Below are 19,008 nucleotides of genomic sequence, written 5' to 3'. Positions count from 1 at the left end.
AGCGTGTGGATGAATAAGAAAATGTAAACGCGTTTTCATATTACACATTCTACAATTTACAATCTTACTTCAAACACATTCATGCACTTTAATTTGAAATCAAAAATCGGAAGTTATCCTCTTGTTTCAAGGGGCTTGATAGCTACCATTAGCAGTTGGCTATCCTCAGAAGGATCTCACAGCAAAACACAGGTGTATTATACACACGTATAATGCAGAATCACTGTGCGGTGCCGAACTGCACTAGTAGCATATCCGACCCTCAGCCACTCTTCAGGTTTCCTCATGATCCAGAAAGGTAACTAATGCTAACAGCGATGCTAAAGCAAACAGGAAGCTCTCTAGCTACCCAGAGAGAACAGTATTATTTGTAGGTAAAGTAGCATGTGTGTTAAAACAAGGCTACGTTTGTTTTTACATGTTTTGTTGGTTCAGCAACATTTAATTCCTATCTTGTCGTGCAGCACATTATTAAAGCTTTTACAAGTTCAAATCTATTTCGTTCTCGATACGCAAACTAAATTCAAAAGTTTGACAGGTTCACGTGTCTTTGCTCATTGTTAAACGTACACACACTGGCACATACGATCTTGTGTTAAAATGCTGCAGCAAAGCCGGTGTAACTAAATAGAACATGTTGGTTAGTTTTCTGAAGGACTATTTCCAACGTGCAGACCTGGCACAGTTTATTATTGATGAAAAGACACGTCAATAACCACATGGTTAATCCTAATATAAACCCTGTGGTAAACTATCAGTGTATCAATCTCCCTACTTGGCTTTTGCATGACATGTTAGTGTATTATATTACTAAGCTAGTATATCCATAATATCTTACATATTAATAGCATTAAAAACATCCATGCTTGCTTAGATGCTTTTGAATTGTTTATTAATGTATTATTCACTATTACATTCTCAGTCATTGTTACAAATCACAAAATATTGGACAAATGTTCAGCATGTTGTTAATAGTTTGTCAAATTAATATAGCAACAAACTATAATTGACTATATAACCTGAATTTCTTTTGACTTTTAAACTTGTTGTCATTTTGACCACTCCTTTCAGATCCAAGAAGTGGGTTGAAAAATGCCAGAGGAGGGACCTGATAGACAAATCACCAGACCAGCTGCACAGACACTACAGACTGTGTGGAAAGCATTTTGAATCATCCTTGATTGATAATGTAAGTTTTCAAGTTGCACAAGGCCAATGTGACGGAAGATATGGCAGTACTTTTCATGTAATTGCTAGTCTTTATAAGTAAAATGTGAGAATTCAGCCCTGCATATTATTTCATTAATTATTTAATAAATACCTTATGTTTTGTATTGCTTGGTGAATATTTAATGTAGATATTGAATACAAGTTTAATATAGTAATATTCTTGATTCGGTCTTGTATAATTATAATATGCAGTATAATTAACATTTTTTGCTTGACTTTGTTGGCAGGGTGCTCAGTGTACAGTGTTGAAAGATGATGCCATACCAACTATCTTTGACATGCCTAGCCAACCTCAAAATGGACAGGTGAAGCGCAACAAAGAGACGGTGAGTGAAAAGAAATAGTTTTAAATGGGGGAAAATAATTTGTATAATTTGATTTCTGCAGTTAACTTGTCTTGTCTTTTTATTTTTGTAGACCAAAGATGATGAAACAGAGAGTAAGGGTAGAAAAAGTAAGTAGAAATATCAATACACACATTTATTTCTGACAAGGAAAATGAGTCCCACACCAACAATTGTCACAAGATGAATGACTGAGTTAGTTTCTATCTTGCAACTGTTTCTTTTTCCCTCTTAGAAATGAAGAAGTCTCAAGACACAGACACAGCTAAGGCAGATGTCCAGACAGATGAGGAAGAGGAATACAGAGAGTATCTCAAGTCTTTATTTGAAGTTCTTGTACTGTTGGGAGAGCAAAACATTCCTCCCACGGGGCCTGGTGATAGGAAAAAGGATGGTCTTAGGGAAAGCAACTTTCAGGCATTGTTAGATTATCGCATGAATTGTGGAAATGAAGTCCTGAAGAAGAGGTACGATGTGAATCAGGAGTGCTGCTCCTCAGTTCAGCTGAGTCAGCTGATTGAGGTGTGTGAGAAATGCATCCGCAGTAAGCTGGTGGAGGAAGTTAAACAAAATGGCTTCTTCTCATTACTTACTGATGATCTGGTGAAGATCTCTGGAGAATGGCACCTCCCTGTCTTTGTCCGTTTTGTGGACCAGTCTAACTGTCAGCAGGAGAGGTTTTGTGGATTCTTGAGCTTTGAAGGAGATGGAGATGCCCTGGCAGAGAAACTACTGTCTGAAATGGCTGACGAATGGGGTTTGGATATGGAACAGTGTAGGGGTCAGGCCCACTCCTGCACTGGGACACATTTTAGTAAAATGAAAACATTTTCTGCCAAACTGATTGACAAGTATCCACTGGCAGTGGTTACTCTGAGATCTACTCGTACACTGAATGTGTCGTTGGCCAATGGTATGGTTTTGTCAGGGGTTCAGCTTGTCATGTCTACCTTTAAGAAGATTGAGTCCTTCTTCAGTCAGTCCAATTTACTGCAGTTGGAGTTGGAGCATGCTATTTTCATTTTCTACCCAGACAAAGAGGATAAAGCTAATGAACTGAAGGACATCTGTCATACCAACTGGACCAGACGACATGATGCGTTTGACGTGGCAGTGGAAATCCTAGAGGCACTTCTACTTTGTGTGGACAGCGTGCATGACAATGAAGACATGCGGTGGAGTGATCAAGTCACACATGACGCCTTAGAGATTTCAAAAGCACTGGCTGATTTTGAGTTTGTCATGGCATTGGTCGTGCTGAAAAACGTGATGACACTTACTCGAGCATTCGGGAAGAACGTGCAAGGGGAAGCACCAGATGCCCATTTTGCTGCAACCAGTTTAAAAGCTGTATTACACTCCCTGAAGGAAGTGTCTGACAACATTGATGTGTATCATGAGTTCTGGAACGATGAGGCTGTTAACCTAGCCACAGCAATGGAGATCCCGGTAAAGATTCCTCGGTCATTCTTGAGAAAGCATCACTCAGAATCTGGAACCATTCAACCAGATAGTTACTACAAGAACAACCTGTCTGTTCCTGTGGTGAACCACATCATTAACGAAATGAATGAGCTCTTCAGTGAGGACCACTTGAAGTCTCTGAGGTGTCTGTCACTGGTCCCTGCCGTCATAGAGCAGCATAAGTCTACTGAACCTGAAGAAGAGAGCATACAGGTGTTTAAAGATTACATCCCTAATGCAGGAACCCTCTCTGCCGAGCTACACTGTTGGTGGGTTAAATGGAGCAAAAAGGGCAAAGGGGAGACTTTTCCCTCTAATATCCATGAAACACTGCAGCAGGCCGATTTGAAGTTCTTCCCAAACATGCTTGCAGTCCTGAGACTGATCGGCATCCTGCCTACCTTGGCTCTGGAAGACAGCTGCAACGTGGCGTATAAGCGCTTCAAGATGTACATGGAGAACACGCCTGACAAATTCAAATCTAAAAGCCTTGCTCTTTTGAACATGAACTATGATGTTGGGTTTGATCTGGATTCAATGGTTGAGGCCTATATGAACACATACCCTGAAAGGGGCGAGGTTATGTGAGTCAAATCAGTTGTAATATGGTAGTTAAGCCTCCAGGCAGATTATCTACAGATTTGTTAATGAGTCGTGCAGATTGTGCTACCTTGATCTTGAGATAAACATCTGTTTATCTGTTGTCTATTTTATTTCCTAGCTTTCATATTGAAGTATTTTTTTCAATTTTTGTGATAAAATGTAGAATGTAAATGAACTAGCAACTGGACTGCAAAGTGTCATACAGACATCTCTGAATTTTGTTTTTGTTGTTTGCCTTTATGCTGTTTTCATTCGTTGACTCCATTGTTAGAATCAGTTGCAAATGGCTGGTGTTTTAGAGTGTGTTAATACTTTTAAACTTTGTTAAACAGTTTTTTGTGTGTGTTTGTGTGTCACCCACGGACCTCCTGACATTTAATAAGTGGGTAAGGGGGATGAGCCATAAAACCCTCCCTGAACATGTAAATAAAGATACCGTAAGCTCTTTGCTTTAATAACCTTTTGTGGTCCTCATTCTAAACTAACCTAATCTTAGCCATGCTTTGAAACAAGGTCTGTTAGAAACAAAAGTCAAAATGCTGAAACAGGACAGTGCCTAAAATATATGTAATAATGATGTGTCCTTAAAATTATTCACCATGTTGAGTTCTGTTTGAGTTGTTTTCAGGTCCATGGTGAAGTGGAGACCATGACAAAGTAATGTGAGACTTTAAGTCTTCTCCTGTGAATAAAAGGCCCTTAATTTTTAAACAATGTCCTGTCCAGTATCACAATGGATCTTGCTCTTTGGTACTATGTCTACAAATGGAGTATATGCTTGTTCCTAAACAGCTGAGTCACTGTCTGCCCTGAGAGTCAAATTGCCAATATAGCGTCTTGTTTAAATGATTGAAAACTTAAATATAAAAATATTTGGTCTATGTATATTTTTAACTGCAGTGAACAAAGAACAAATATGCCTTTTCAGTCCACTGTGCTCCACCATATATATTAAATTCAGAGTTTAAAAAAACACACACACTAGTTGACACAGTATGGGCCGGTTTATGGTTTGGCAGAACTAGGCCTAGTCTATAAAAACGTGTTGTCTAACCACGTCTGAAATCAAAAGTATTTGTAATTGGTCTGAAAGACCACGTTGGAGGACTTGGGCTGCTTCCCTGCTTTGTTCGGTTAAACTGGAATAGGATGGAAGTTATCTTGACAGTGAAACTCTTTGGCCGGCCTGGCGGGGCCACTCTGCCCTCTGCTGAGTAACATGTTGTACTGCACGGTGTAGTTCCTGTTTGGTGGGATAACACGCTTTCGGCGACTCTTGGCTCACCACGCAACATCAACTTTTGAAAGCATGGAATTAGTAGGTTCTTAGTTTGCCAAAGAGACATTAAGCTAAAACAACACTGAAACTCAACTGTGTCGGTTGCAGGTTGTGCCCAAGGCATGACTCTGTAGACTCTCCTGCAGGTTTGCTCATAGTAGGCTTGCCAGCTTGCAACCGCCAGCTAAGCTAGCTAACTTACCAGCTAGCTACATTGCAGTCCAAAATGACTGACTGCTGCGCCGCGCCGAGCTGTGATTACCAGCAAGGGGAATCAACCACTACACTTTTCAGCTTCCCCGTGGATCCGGAGCGGTAAGACATATACTTAATTCATTGAGCCGTGGGTTAGAAATGAGCCCTGAGCATGCACAATGAATGTGTCAGCTATCCACAGTTAGCACTGGCGTTAGCCTAACATCATGTTGGCTAACAGTGACACAAGTCTGTCGAAAATGGCGCAGACTAGTTACTCTTGAAAGAAAAAATCGTGTGAAATAGGCTCCGTTCACTGATTTAGACTCAGAGACCGACAGTGACTTGTGATATTGGCTCCACCAGTTTATCTTTGTGTTCAGTCATTTCACAAACCCAATAGAAACCATACTTAAAAACTTTTTTGTGCTGTAATTTAAATCGCCATCGGTACACGACACCTACCGTCTCAGTAGTGTGTAACGTTAAGGACTGACGTTAGCTCAGGAAAATTGAAAATCCACCTATTGATAATGCTATTTTCTTGTGGCTGTAGCTCACTAAACAGCGTAAATCACACAGTCATTTTTACAGTGCAGTTCATCTTGAACAATATAAACTGAAACTTATATTTACGTCGAATTAAAAGGTGATACCCGTATGAATAAAGAGCAGTCTAGCGCCTCCCTTTATCCTGTTGCTGCTTCATATATGGCGCTGTTTTTTCACTCTGAGATCCCGGCCGCATTACATAACTATAGGCATGTTATCTTGCTTAAAAATCAATTGAGTAGAATTAATTTTAGAACTGTAATTTCATGGCAGCTGTAGTTCAGCTGGCTGAATCACAGCACTGTGTCTGTGCACAGGAAATGTAACCTCCAAGCCAGAGGAAAGACTACCTCCGAATACATCACGGGGTCTCAATAAATTGAATGCCCAGCCCTGCAATGAGTTTGTGTTTTTTTCTTCCCGTCCCTTTGCCGTGTGCTTGTTTTAAAACTGGTACCCACCTAAAAATGTGTTAGATTTACGGAATTAAATTTCATTTGCTTTTGGGCATTTCTATCCACCCTTATTCTCTGTATGCATCAATTAAATAAGTTGACAGGAGAGGGATATATATATATATATGAAAAATAAAAGACAGAATACAAGCGAAGAGCAGATATAAAGTGGTGAAGGCTTTAGTCACAGCTTAATTCTTTCTTTTATATCATCGTTAACACTGAGGCAGGGTTACAAATGCAGATAACCAAAGCAGTTTCAATTAGGTGTATCAGCCGAATCCAGTTAATTGTTCCAGACTTGACCTCATAAAACCAAACACATAATCTAACAAACCATTATCTTTGTCTATCTTTGTCTTATCTTTGTTATCTTTGCATTCTGTCAGTGATGAAGTCATTTAATGTAACTGGCATTTTAAAAGTTGTGTCAGTGGCCGACTGAAACAGTTGGCATTTACAATGGTTTGGACCAATGTTATATTAAAGTGATTGTCTATTGTATAAGAACAACAGTCAGTTTTTCACCCAGTGAGTATGTTGAACATGTTGAGATAAGAAAAGCAGGTCACCTTTTTAAATAATTATTGAATAAACATTGTTGCTATGCTTCTTGATGCAAGTATTGTGCCTCCAGTGTGTCATAACCTAATTAACCTGCTTAAGGAAGTAGCCTAGCTCAAGCAGCCCTGCCCGTTGCTGCAGTCTATATTAATGTAAAGCGTCACCATGCTCATTGTCAAATTGGTGCATCACAGTGAACAGCGTTCAAAATGGAGCAGACTGTTTTCACCTCAGAAATAATTGGGAGTTCTCCAACCTTTCAGAGCTCTTATGGATTTTTGTCAAGTCATTATTTAATTTATTTAGAGAACAGAAAATAATGTGCACAAGTGTTTTGGCAAATGCCTATTTTAATCAAGTTTATGGTTTTGAACCCAACCATTTATTCTTCCCCCCCTCTATTTTTCAGCTGTAAACAATGGCTGAACAACTGTCGTCGCCAAGATTTGTCATCAGAGCCTCCTGAGCAGGTGCATAAGCTGTACAGACTTTGTGCAAAGCACTTTGAGCCCTCTATGATCTCTCATCAGGTAAGATGCAGATTTATTGCTCATTACCCTTTTGTGTGTTAGACAAGAATAGGAGTTGCCATTTTCTTCCCTGATTTGTTAATACAGAATTACCAGTTTATTGGCTATACTTGAAAAACATCTAATGCAATTTAATCCAAAAGCTCAAATATAATCCATATCTTTGTGAAGCTTGCAAAGTAAAAAGAAAAAAAAGAGATGTTTTTAATGTTCCTTATTCACTTACATGTAAGTGATACATATGTGCAATCAATCAATGGAGTGTAATCCAATAAAACTATAGCCTCAAAAAAATCCCACAGAATTGTATCAACATCACTTTGATAGTGTCAACAAAAACTGAACATTAAACTGGTTTCAGGAAATATTTAGATCCCTTCACTTTTATACATTTAATTTTAAATGGATAAAACTTCCTTTTTTGCCCATCAGACTACAGTTAGTAACCCATAATAACACAGTGAAAATACATTTTTTTTAAATTTATTAAATTATTATCATTATTAAAAAATTACATTACAATTAATTTAAGATAAACACAAAGCTTGTGCTTGTGTATTTAGACCCTATGCTGTGGCTTCCTTGAGATGTGTCTACAACTTGACTAGAGTTCAGTGACGAGACAGAAACTGAAACCTTTGGGCAGAACTCCAAACACTACATCTGGTGAACACCAGGAACTGCTCATCACCTAGCTAATACAATCCCTAAGGTGAAGCACGGTGGTGGAGGCATCATGCTGTGGAGGGGCTTCTTAGTGGCAGAAACAGGAAGGTCAGAATCTAGGGAAATGAGAGAAAACATGTTTCACTTTGTCATTACTGGATAGTGTAAATTGATTGGTAAAAATGACAGTTTTATTCATTCAAAATTAAATCTACAACAACAAAGTGTGCAAAAAGTGGATGGGTCTGAATAATTTCTGAAGCCACTGTAAGCTACTTGTGTACCAAAACACATGGAATAAGGGAAAATGAATATTGAGAATTAAATTACAACACTAAAAGCAGCATGGAAGAGACTGCTTAATAAGCGATGACCAGATAACATTGATACTGTCAGGCAACAACAGTTTTTGTTGCTCAGTGACATCGTGTTTTGGTTTGTTGGATAATACCAAGGTTCTTTGTAAACAACAAAACCTTTGGTTACTTTTTAGTGACCTTTATCAGGCTTTGTGTTGATCAGAAGTTAGGGTAAAAAAAAAATTCTAATCAATTATCAAAGTCTTTTATAATCATTAGATAAAACATACTTATAGTTGTATTTATTTATTTTAATATCATATGGTGTCAACTTGAATTTTAGAGGTGTAGCATAAAAGTGTTACCGCCTTTTTTTGTTTCTGTTTTTTTCTTCCTAGAGTGCCTCCAGTTGTGTCTTAAGGGAAGATGCTGTTCCAACAATATTTGACTTTACAACTCCTGCGAATAACCAATCAACCTGCAACAGGAAACGAGCTAGAGATCCTGTAAGTGTGTAAATGTTTAAAATGACTGCATTTTTAAATGATTGCAAATAACTTTCATCAGACATGAAAAATGCAAACATGTAATTATCCTTTTAATCTTCCTAGTCGGAAGAGGAACCTACGTCTGTAAAGAAAACAAAAGGTACAGTACTGCTTGAAAAAGTCCTTATTAGTTGTTGAATTTTAGTCTGTTAAAATGTATTTGCCAAGTTGTAAATATTGATTCACTGATTGAATTTGCAATTTTTAAAAATCATCTCCCCCTTTTTATTGAGTTTTTTCTCTTTCCTATCAGAAAACACAGCAACAGCAGATGTGACTGAGGAGACAAAAGAATTGTCTGGAGAGAACAGTGCAATGCCTGAACTGCTGACAGAGAGCCTAACACAAGAGGACGTGGCCAGCTCCAAAGCAAAAGAGACTCTGAAAGTATATTTTAAAGAAATCCTGGCACTGACTGGATTCAGCATCAATGGTGCAAACATCAACACTGATGAGCCGATTGGAGGCACTAGGGGTCAGCAAGCTCTCAATCGTATCTGTGTGGAAAAAATTGACAAGAAAGAAATCCTCCAGTTCAGTGAAGACCTCATGCGAGAGGAGATCCAGAACAGCCTCAGACTGGCACGATTCTTCTCCATTCTGCTTCAAGATGTGACTAGCATAGAAGGAAAAGATCAGATCCCAGTTTTCATTAGGTCTGTGACAGTAGCTGGGTTCCCTCAAAAGCACCTCATTGGGTTCCTGCCATGCGACATGGATGCAGAGAATCTGTTTTACATGCTTCTGTCTGAGTTGAGAAACAAGTGGGGGCTGAGGATGGAGCACTGCAGAGGACTCACTTATCTGGTTACAGGCAGTATGTGTCAGAAAATGCGAGACCTTACCTGCAGGATTCTGCAGGAGTTTCCACAAGTAGTTCTGTCACCAAGTGACCCATATGCCTTCAACATATGGATCATTCGCTGCATGCCTGTGTCCTCCATCCAGAAGGTTGCAGACGCTGTAGAGGAGGTGGCCTCGTTACTCAGGAGAACACCAGAGCTGTCCAAAAGATTGGAGGGAAAGATCCAGATGACATATGGGCATGTAAAAGGGGAAGTGGAAAGGATCAAAGCAGCTGTTAGTGGGAACTGGGAATATAGCACTGATGCCTTCCAGACTATGTTAGATATTCTGGAGCCATTCCTGAACTGCATCAATGAGATGATTTCAAAGGTAGATGAAGACACTGCTGAACAGATGGCCAAGCTCAAGCCAGTTTTGAAGAATTTCAACTTCATCATCACACTTGTTGTTCTGAAGAACACTCTCTGTTGTGTGAGCATACTCAACTCAAGTCTCAGGGGAATAATTAGCATCAGCAGTACCTTGCAGTACACAATTTCAAATGCCTTAAAGCTGGTAAACAAATATCAACAGGAGCTTGCAATATTCCACAGGAAATGGTTTTCAGATGCAGTTGGCCGAGCCAAGAAGCTGGGAGTGGAGGTTACTAAACCAGAGATAGACCAAGGAGAGACAACTGAAACACCACTGGAGGACTTTTACAGAGAAACTCTGAGCCGGCCTGTCTTGCAGTATCTTGTTGCAGAGGTGAAGAGAGTGTTCAGCACTGAAATGGTGAGGATTCTACGATGGCTCTCGTTAGTTCCATCTTACATGGCTGACCACAATTTCAGCATTCGCAGGGATAAAGTAGCAGACGCCAACTTGAACAACCTTGCAAGGCCTGACACATTCTACGAAGAGCTTGGTTGCTGGGAAGTGAAATGGAGGCATGCAAGCAAGCGCAGAATCCTACCAACGACAGTGTTCGCTACACTCAAGATTCCAGATATTGGGTTTTACCCAAATGTGCAGAGTTTGCTGAGGGTGTTAGGCACTGTTCCGTGTGTGAATGCGGAGGCTGACGTGTATGGACAATACCATATGGTACTGGAGCGGTGCCACTCCTACCTGAGAGCTACACCAGAGGACCAAAGACAGTGCAGCATGGCATATGTCTATGTGAACCAAGATGTGCACTTCAACGTTGAACAAATGGTGGATTCATACGTCCAAAAGCATCCAGACATCCTGCAGTTGCTGCAAGTGGTGCGTAGATTTCCATAAGCAGAATTCCATTGAAGTTTCATAGCTGACTTAAGTGATAAAGCAACTCTTCTACTTGAAAGTACGTTATTTAGTGTGTGTGTGTGTGTGTGTGTGTGTGTGTGTGTGTGTGTGTGTGTGTGTGTGTGTGTGTGTGTGTTTTACAGGATGATGACACAAAAGAGAAGACTCCCAAAGGTGAGATATTTTTTAAATTGTTGATTGACCATATCAACAGGCTGTTCTGTCAGAAATTTTAAAATATACAATTTTAGGCAGTTTTGTGAAAATACAGCCTCATACAAAAAGATGGTACAAAAAGTTACAGAATAATGGCTACAGTATATTTTAAGGAAATCTGTGTAAGTTTTGGAATTAAATGTGTTGGCGATATCTTGAACAAGTTGAATAGTATTTTTGTTAAACTGCAATATTCAATGCACTTTTTTTGCTTATTTACCAGTCTCTCCCCTAGTAACTAACATGATGAAGTAAAATCTGCTTACACAACCATTCCCATTTTTCATTTCAGTGGCAGGCCATGGAAACCATGCTGAGAAGGACACTGAAGAGGAATTACAACTCATAAACCTAGAGATGGATGCTGAAAGGCTTGTGGAGCTGAAGTGTGCAGAGACTGACAGAGAAGCTCTTAAATCAGCTTTACAGGCTGCAGTGACGGCCGCATACAGCAGTCAAAGCAGACTACATAGTGACACTTCCGCTCAGGATGGAGAGGTTGAGTATGTGACCAAGTCTGAAATGAAAGAAGTTCTTACTGTGTGCGAGAATGCTGTCAGGGAGGGAATCCTCACTGAAGTGGGAACTTCATTCTTTTCCTTGTTCATCGACCGTGTTGTACAACTGGGGGAGAAAGACTATCTTCCACTTTTCCTTAGGTTTGTGGACAGTTTTGATGTCATGCGGCTGGAGTTGATGGGATTCCTTGAGGCAGATCTTGATTGTGATGCCATGGTACAGCGTCTCCTGGAAATAGTTACCGTTGAATGGCGTCTTGATTTGAACAACTGCAGAGGTCAAGCATATCTAGGCTCTGGTGACGTGTCCTACAAGCTGAAAGCTTTTGCCTGCAAAGTTCAGGAGAAACATCCTCTTGCTATAAGCACACACTGCTCTTCCTACTCTTTCAACACATGGTGGTCAAAATCCATCCCAGTGCCTGCTGTTAAAAGAGCTCTGGATACATTTGAAGAGGTTTTGATGTTTTTTGGGAGCAGTGTTACTCTAGAAAAACAACTCGACCATGTTATAGCCTTTGGTCTTAGAGAGAGCTATGAGAAGGTCCAAGAGTTACAAGGGAAGTTCTGTGCCCTGTGGCAAGAGAAGCATGACTCTTATGAAGTGTTTGTGCAGATGCTGGAGCCCCTGGTCGAATGTCTGGAGAAAATCAAAAACAACCCACAGAGATGGAAAGCCTTTGTGTCTGAACAAGCCGGGGCACTTCTCTGCAAGGTCATGGAATTTGATTTCATCATTGCCATGGTCATCTTAAAGAATGCATCCTCTTTTACCAGAGAGCTGAGTGCAGGTCTCCAGAAGGACCACTTCAGTGCCGCATCCCAGCTTTGCCAAATCAGTGGTATTGTGGCCACTCTGAACCGAGTAAAGACGAATATGAAGGTGTTTCACCAGAACTGGTTTGATGAGGCTTGTGCAATTGCACAGAGTCTAAGAGTGCAGATTGAAGTGCCTGAAAACTCTGTGCAAAGGGACAGCATGATGAAGCCCGTTGGGTTTTACAAAGATGGCTTAAGCGTGCCCCTAGTAGATAACCTTATCAATGCAGTGAAGGATCATTTTTCAGAAGACCACAAAGAAGCTCTCAACTTCCTTTCTCTGGTTCCATGCTCAGTCACAGTGAGTTACATGTTTGAGAGCTTGAAGTCAAAGCCTCCTCTCTATAGCAGTGATCTTCCCGATGCTGACAACTTCTTCACAGAGCTGTGCTGTTGGAGAGTAACCTGGAAGACCAAAGTGGCATCTGTGACCATCCCAAACTCCATATTTCACACACTACGTCTGCCACTCATGCAGTACTTTGGAAACATCAATGCACTGCTGAGGATTATGTCTGTGCTTCCCAGCACAGCACTGGAGGACTGTGGTGTTGTAATGCGCCACAAGAAGTTTCAAGAGTACCTGAGAAATACAAATCCTAAAGACAGGTCCTCGTGCTTGGCTATGCTGCAGGTGGGCACGGACTTCAGCAGAGACCTGGACCGTATGGTGACCCAGTGTTTGAAGGTTACACCGCAAGCCTTGGAGGGTATCTGCCTGGTACGTACTTTTATTCTTTAATACTAAAAAAAGACAGTGTTACATTTCTTGTTTATTTTTGTTGTTTTATTCTCCATATTTTATTAATTATATGAATGTCAGACTCATTTTTATGTACCTGGGTATATTCACAGGACAAGGAATCCAAAAGTTTCATCAGGAACTCTGAAAATAATATGGAAGGTATGGTTGTTGAGATATTTTATTTTTATTATTTTATTACATATTTAATAGCAATTCCTAGTTATAAGAGCACATTACCTAAATAATAAGTTATTAAAAGTTGTTGTTTTTTTTTTTGTTTTTTTTTGTTTTAGTTATTTTCAGTGTTTACCATAACCGCCATGTTGTTTTCTATGCTGTTCTCCCTGATACATTTAGTTGATTCTATCAAGGAGGAAGCTGAGGAGCTCAAAATTGAACAATCTCCTGACAAGATTGAGGACCAAGACATGAAACCAGCAGAGGAGAACGGGCACGCAGGAGATAATCGGCAAAGTTTGGTGACAGTATTCAGACTGGCTGCACTACTGGGGAAAAAGAATAGCAGTCTCTCTGACCTCTCAGAAGATGACAGAGAGCATTTCATCCAGGAGCTCAGCATGTGCCACTGGTTTGGAAGGGAGAACAAATGCGCACCTTCTCTAGGTGATGATGAAATGGTGAACCTCCTCATAGATGGAATCAGAGATGTCATACTCAAGGAAATACAGGAATCTCCGTTCTTCTCACTGATCACAGACAAACCTGTGAAAATTGCCGACAAGACGCACCTACCTGTGTTTGTCAGGTATGTCGGAGAGTCTGCCCCAAAAGTTGAGCTCATGGGTTTCTTACCATTTGATGAAAACTGTCATGTTGATACACAAGCGAATAACCTTGCAAAGATTCTCACTGAAGACTGGGGCTTACCAATGTCTCACTGCCGAGGACAAGCATTCATGCACTTGGGCTCAGGTTACCAAAGCCTGAAGAAAATGTCTTTGGATTTCCTCAAGAGTTATCCACTCTCTGTTGTAACACCAAGTGAGTCTTGTGGCCTTGCCCATTGGCTGGCAGGAAGTGTGCCTTGCCCTTCAGTAGCAAAAATGTTGGATATCACAGAGGACTTGCTGCTGTTCTTTGATGAATCTCCTTGTCTAGAGGGACAGTTGGCACAGGCTGTTGATGGGCTTTTAAATATGCCAAGAGAGGCCCTGGAGGAAATTCCAGAAACATGTTGCTCAAGGTGGAAAAAGAGAGAGGACTTCTTTGACATACTTGCTGACACATTGGAGGGTATTCTCAGCTGCCTGGATGCTGTTAGCTCTAGTGCGACAGGTGCCAAGTCAATGCATGCACAAGTTCTCTCTACCGCTCTGAGAAATATGGATTTCATTGTCACCCTTGTGATTTTGAAGAATGCTTGTGCTCCCCTTCGTAACTGTAGCACTGTCTTCCGCTGTGGAAACCCTGCTGATATTCTCTGTGAAGTGGAAAAAATCCCCTCAATCATAGAGACTCTCAACAAAATGTTAGAAAATGTGAGCACACTGCACTCATCTTGGTTTGAGCAGGCCTTTCAGCTAGCAACCAAGGTAGCTCCAGAACAAGTATGCTTCTCAGAGGAAGCCAACAGCTATGAATCTCCTGAGTTATACTACAGAGAAAATCTGAGTGTCCCTCTCCTCAGAAGTCTCATTGATGAGATGAAGTACAGCTTCTCAGACAGCCACTTAAAAGCCCTGTCGGTCCTGTCATTGCTTCCCTCCTGCAATCCACAGCCTATTTTGTCGGAGTCCATGGACAAGCCATTCGGCCTCTACCTTACAGACCTTCCTGAGCCAGAAGCAGCCGAGCAGGAAATCAGTGCCTGGGCCACAGTCTGGAGAGAGAAGTACCAGGATGGTGCTCCTCCAACATCCATTGCTGAGACACTTGTCCATCCTGAGTCAAAGAGCCACCCAGCTGTTACCTTACTGCTTAGGCTAGTAGCTGTCCTGCCGAGTGTCAGTATGGAGTTTGATCTGATGAAAACCACGCTGAATTCCATGAGGGATCTGTTAAAAAACACTCTATGCAAAGGCAGTAGAACGGATCACGTGTTGCTCCACTCTCACAGCTCAACACTGCAGAGATTACCAGAGGTCATTGAGCGGTGTATGGAGGTGGATCCAGAGAGCAACCCATGTCTATCCCAGGTAAAGTAAAAATGGTTGGATCATGATGATTGTGAGTTTCCCAGGCAAAGATTTACAGCTTTCCAAATGTAAATATTTCTGAGTTTGCTTAATCTTCTATGATGAACTGAATATCTTTGGGTTTTGGATAGTTGGTCAGACAAAACAAGACATTTGAAGTCTTCACCTCGAAGTCTGGGAACTTTTAACATGCATTTTTCTGACATTTTAGACACCAGACAAAAATGGTTAATCAAGAAAATAGAAATAACTTAATTAATTGATGAAGGAAAAACATTCAGTAGGTGCTGTCTTGAATCATACTTTGCTTAATCATCATATTGTAAAAGGAAAGAAAATTGAAATCTTTTAACAGCAATTCTAATCAGCATTACATAACCAAAATTGTTCTGCATATTTTTTAGGTGATGGGAACTTTGCAACGACTAAAGCTGGACAGTGGTAAGTGCATTCATGGCAACTACATGATTAAGACATCACTGTGAATAGTTCTGACTGTAGGAACACAATGAGCAGTAAATAAGCAAAAATTTTGTTTTATATGAAGGTCTTTGTGCGTCATTGACATGTTTTTATTTTTTATTTTTGAAATCAGGAGCCATTGAAGTAAAACCAGGGGCACCAACAGAATTGCAAGCCTCCAGTGTAGCAGAGAATCCTGCTGATGGAGAGGTGAATTTGGCTCATAAGGAAGTGATACTGGAGGTTGCTCAAGGACCAAGAAAAGCAGTATCTTTCTATGAACCACAACTACGTGAACAAATCCTCAAGGAACTCTGGGACTCTCAGTTCTTCACAGTTATAACTGAGCAAGCTGTTGAAATTGACGGTGAGCTCTATGTCCCCTTGTGCATCAGGTACCTAAATAAAGAGGACATCCAGTGTGAGGAAACACTGGCATTTATCCCTTACTGTGAAGACCCAGTTGTCCTTGCAGATGCTATTGAGACTGCCCTGTCTGAGAAATGGGGGCTTAACATGGAGTACTGTAGAGGTCAGGCCTTGCTGAGTGTTGGTGAAGTAGGAGCTCAGATGAGGGCTGTAAGTTTAGCAGTAGCTAAAAAATACCCCCAGGCTGTAAGAACTGTCAGCTCTGCTTTGTCTATTAATGTATGGCTGGCCAAATCTTCTCCTGCTGAAGAAGCAGCTGATGGAGCAGTTCTCATAGGCAAAATATTACATTGGCTCACAGAGGATGCAGAACGGCAGAACAAACTGGAAGACATGATCATTCACGTGTTCCAGCACGATGAAGGAAAAGGTAACGAGCTGAGGGACAAACTCATCAAGAACTGGGAGAAGAGTCATGACATGCATGAAGTGATGGTTGAGATTTTAGAAGCAGTCATGCTATGCTTGAATGAGCTGAAAGGGGAGGGAAGTATTTCAAACCAGCAGCAAGCATCACAGTTCTTCAATGCAATCAGAAACTTTGAGTTCATCCTATCAACCGTTGTGCAGAAAAACGTCTTGAGTGTGACTAAAAAGCTAAGCCAGTCTCTTCAGGGCAAACCCTTAGATATGTTGCTTGCTGTGAATAATTTGCCCGATCTCAAAGCGTCCCTCAGTAAACTGAAGAGTGAAATTGACACCCATCACAAGGCCTGGTTTGAGGAAGCTGTCGCATTGGCTTCTAAACTCCATGTCACAATGTTGCATTCGGTGCTTCAAGAGCCATTGAGTGAGTTTTACAAAGAATCAGTGAGCATGAAGGTTGTAGAGCACTCAATTGCAGAGATTGATGACCTCTTCACAGAAAAGGTATTGGATACTTTAAAGTGTCTGGAGATTGTGCCTTACGCAATGTCCAAAGTAGAAACCAGCATTCTTAGTGGTCTTGTGTTCCGCCTGTACAAGGAGGACTTGCCAGATCAGGTCTCCCTTCACTCTGAGATGAAGTCATGGAAGGAGAAATGGTTGGATCCCCTAGCCGGCTATCTCCCAACTACTGTGCTCGATACCCTCAAGACGTCACAGATAAGAAGTTTTAGTAACATTGAGACTCTCCTCAGACTGCAGGTCATCTTGCCTTTTTCAAGGAGGGAGAGCAACTTCAGGCAAGGAAAAAGAAGCTTACAGGAGTTCATACAGCAGAAAAAGAGATCCCTCACTGAGCTCCATCCTCTGTAAAAGCCACAGGTCTTCCGTCACGGTTAGCAGATTTGAGTAATGCGTTTGAGATGTCACCGCCACCATATTTAAGAACTATTGTGTCTCAGCGCCAATTGAGCCTGAACTCAATATTTCTATGTACATTATTGATCTAAATTCTTTGAAATTTCCTTTTGTCGTTTTCCTGCAAACCAGGCCCTATGTTATGTTTTTTTTATTCTGTAGTTTGTACAGTTGTACTGCCCAATGGGACCAATATCTTGGCAAGAAAAGCAATGCTCCACTGATGGTTATCAATGCGTGTGCCTTGATGCAAAACTAATAATTTACCCCATGTATTATGATAATACAAATGTTTAAAAATGTCCCATTGGCCTGTGAAACAACTCTATTTTTTATCATTACCAAAAATGACCAGACTGACTTCTGTATCACTGTCATAAATTCATTATAATTATTAAATTGCACCCTTACCTTTCCTGGGCACAAATAGAAATAGGTAGTTCCATCATGTCTTCTGATGATTTCCCATGTTTCCTGTCTGTTTGCAGGAATGAATTTGCTGTAAACGTATCTTTGAAAGAATGTTTCCTTAATAGGAAAACCTTCATATATATATTTGTCAGAAAAGTAATAAAATGCTCCAAAAATATGTTTTTGGCTTTTGAGTTTCTCTCTTTTTTCAAGCTAGATGCACAGTGTTGTGAGCTTTATGAGTTGTCAAGTTTAGTCACGTCTGCAAGTTAACACAAGATGGCGCAGTGAGGCTGTAATTTTCTTTAAGAGGAAAAAACTGAATCTGATAACAAGTGGGACTTTAAAAGGGTAAGTATACCTGTAAGGTTTTTAACTAAGTAATTTTCAATAGTGAATCGGAATACCTGTAGGGATGGTACTTCCTGTTAACCTTGGTCAGGTCCAGCTGGGCAGAATGAGGTCCTGTAAGTTGGATGCTACGAGCTACTAGAACTATTCTCTAAATACACTTTACACTCTTACTGATATTACCATGCTGGTAAATGAAAATGCACAGCTACAAATGGCCTGTTTGAATTATTTATTTGTTTATTTTTATTTTTTTGGAGAAGTAAAGCAACACTTTCCCATTCACAGTCACTGTGATATCGATATGCCTGATTTTAATTCTAAAGGCATGTGAATTTGCAAAACAGGCTCCCGCTGTTAATGATTGCTGACTGAATACAGGCAATCCACCCTCTAGTTCAGGTCATGATGCATTGAATAAAAATTCCCTAGATGATTCACGTACTGATCAACAAGGATGTGGGTTTAGAAGGAGGGTTATTAAGGTCATACAATCACTACACTATCTGTAGATACCTGATAAATATTATTTACAATTATTTTCTGCCCTCATCGTGCATAGCCACTAGAATGTTGGGTATGTGAGGTTTGACCAGTTTGACCAGTATTTGCTAGTAATGCAAATCGTCGCTTTGGGGCTCCTTTGTTACAATTGTGGTTTAGTTAATATGTAATTTATAGGAACAAGTGTATTCTGTGTGCCTTTCTTGTCAATTATTTGCTATGAATTTCAATCAGGTGAATAAGCCTTTACAAGGAATTTCAATAACACACAGCTTCTGCAGTGACAATTTAAAAAGCTATTATCATTT

At 40.5% G+C, this 19,008-nt stretch overlaps 2 protein-coding genes across 2 annotated transcripts; both read left to right on the top strand.

Annotated features, from left to right (window-relative positions):
* Positions 1-119: 119 nt before the first annotated feature.
* thap12a (THAP domain containing 12a) lies at positions 120-4,099 on the top strand. The gene is made up of 5 exons (XM_023417687.2): positions 120-298; positions 1,072-1,189; positions 1,458-1,556; positions 1,648-1,684; positions 1,810-4,099. The coding sequence occupies exons 1-5, from the start codon at positions 213-215 to the stop codon at positions 3,624-3,626; spliced, it is 2,157 nt and encodes a 718-aa protein (XP_023273455.1). The 5' UTR covers positions 120-212; the 3' UTR covers positions 3,627-4,099.
* Positions 4,100-4,888: 789 nt separating this feature from the next.
* LOC111663509 (uncharacterized) lies at positions 4,889-18,023 on the top strand. Its single transcript, XM_023417713.2, has 11 exons — positions 4,889-5,235; positions 7,096-7,216; positions 8,580-8,687; positions 8,793-8,829; positions 8,983-10,784; positions 10,949-10,979; positions 11,314-13,079; positions 13,214-13,262; positions 13,461-15,259; positions 15,664-15,700; positions 15,855-18,023. The coding sequence occupies exons 1-11, from the start codon at positions 5,147-5,149 to the stop codon at positions 17,387-17,389; spliced, it is 7,374 nt and encodes a 2,457-aa protein (XP_023273481.1). The 5' UTR covers positions 4,889-5,146; the 3' UTR covers positions 17,390-18,023.
* The last annotated feature ends 985 nt before the right edge of the window (positions 18,024-19,008 follow it).

The sequence above is a fragment of the Seriola lalandi genome, unplaced genomic scaffold (genome assembly GCF_002814215.2).
Source record: "Seriola lalandi dorsalis isolate HSWRI2012SDOR001 ecotype SW California unplaced genomic scaffold, Sedor1 jcf7180002054577, whole genome shotgun sequence".
NCBI lineage: Eukaryota > Metazoa > Chordata > Actinopteri > Carangiformes > Carangidae > Seriola > Seriola lalandi.
The sequence above is the reverse complement of the archived record's forward strand: the minus strand, read 5'-3'. Positions and strand labels throughout refer to the sequence as shown.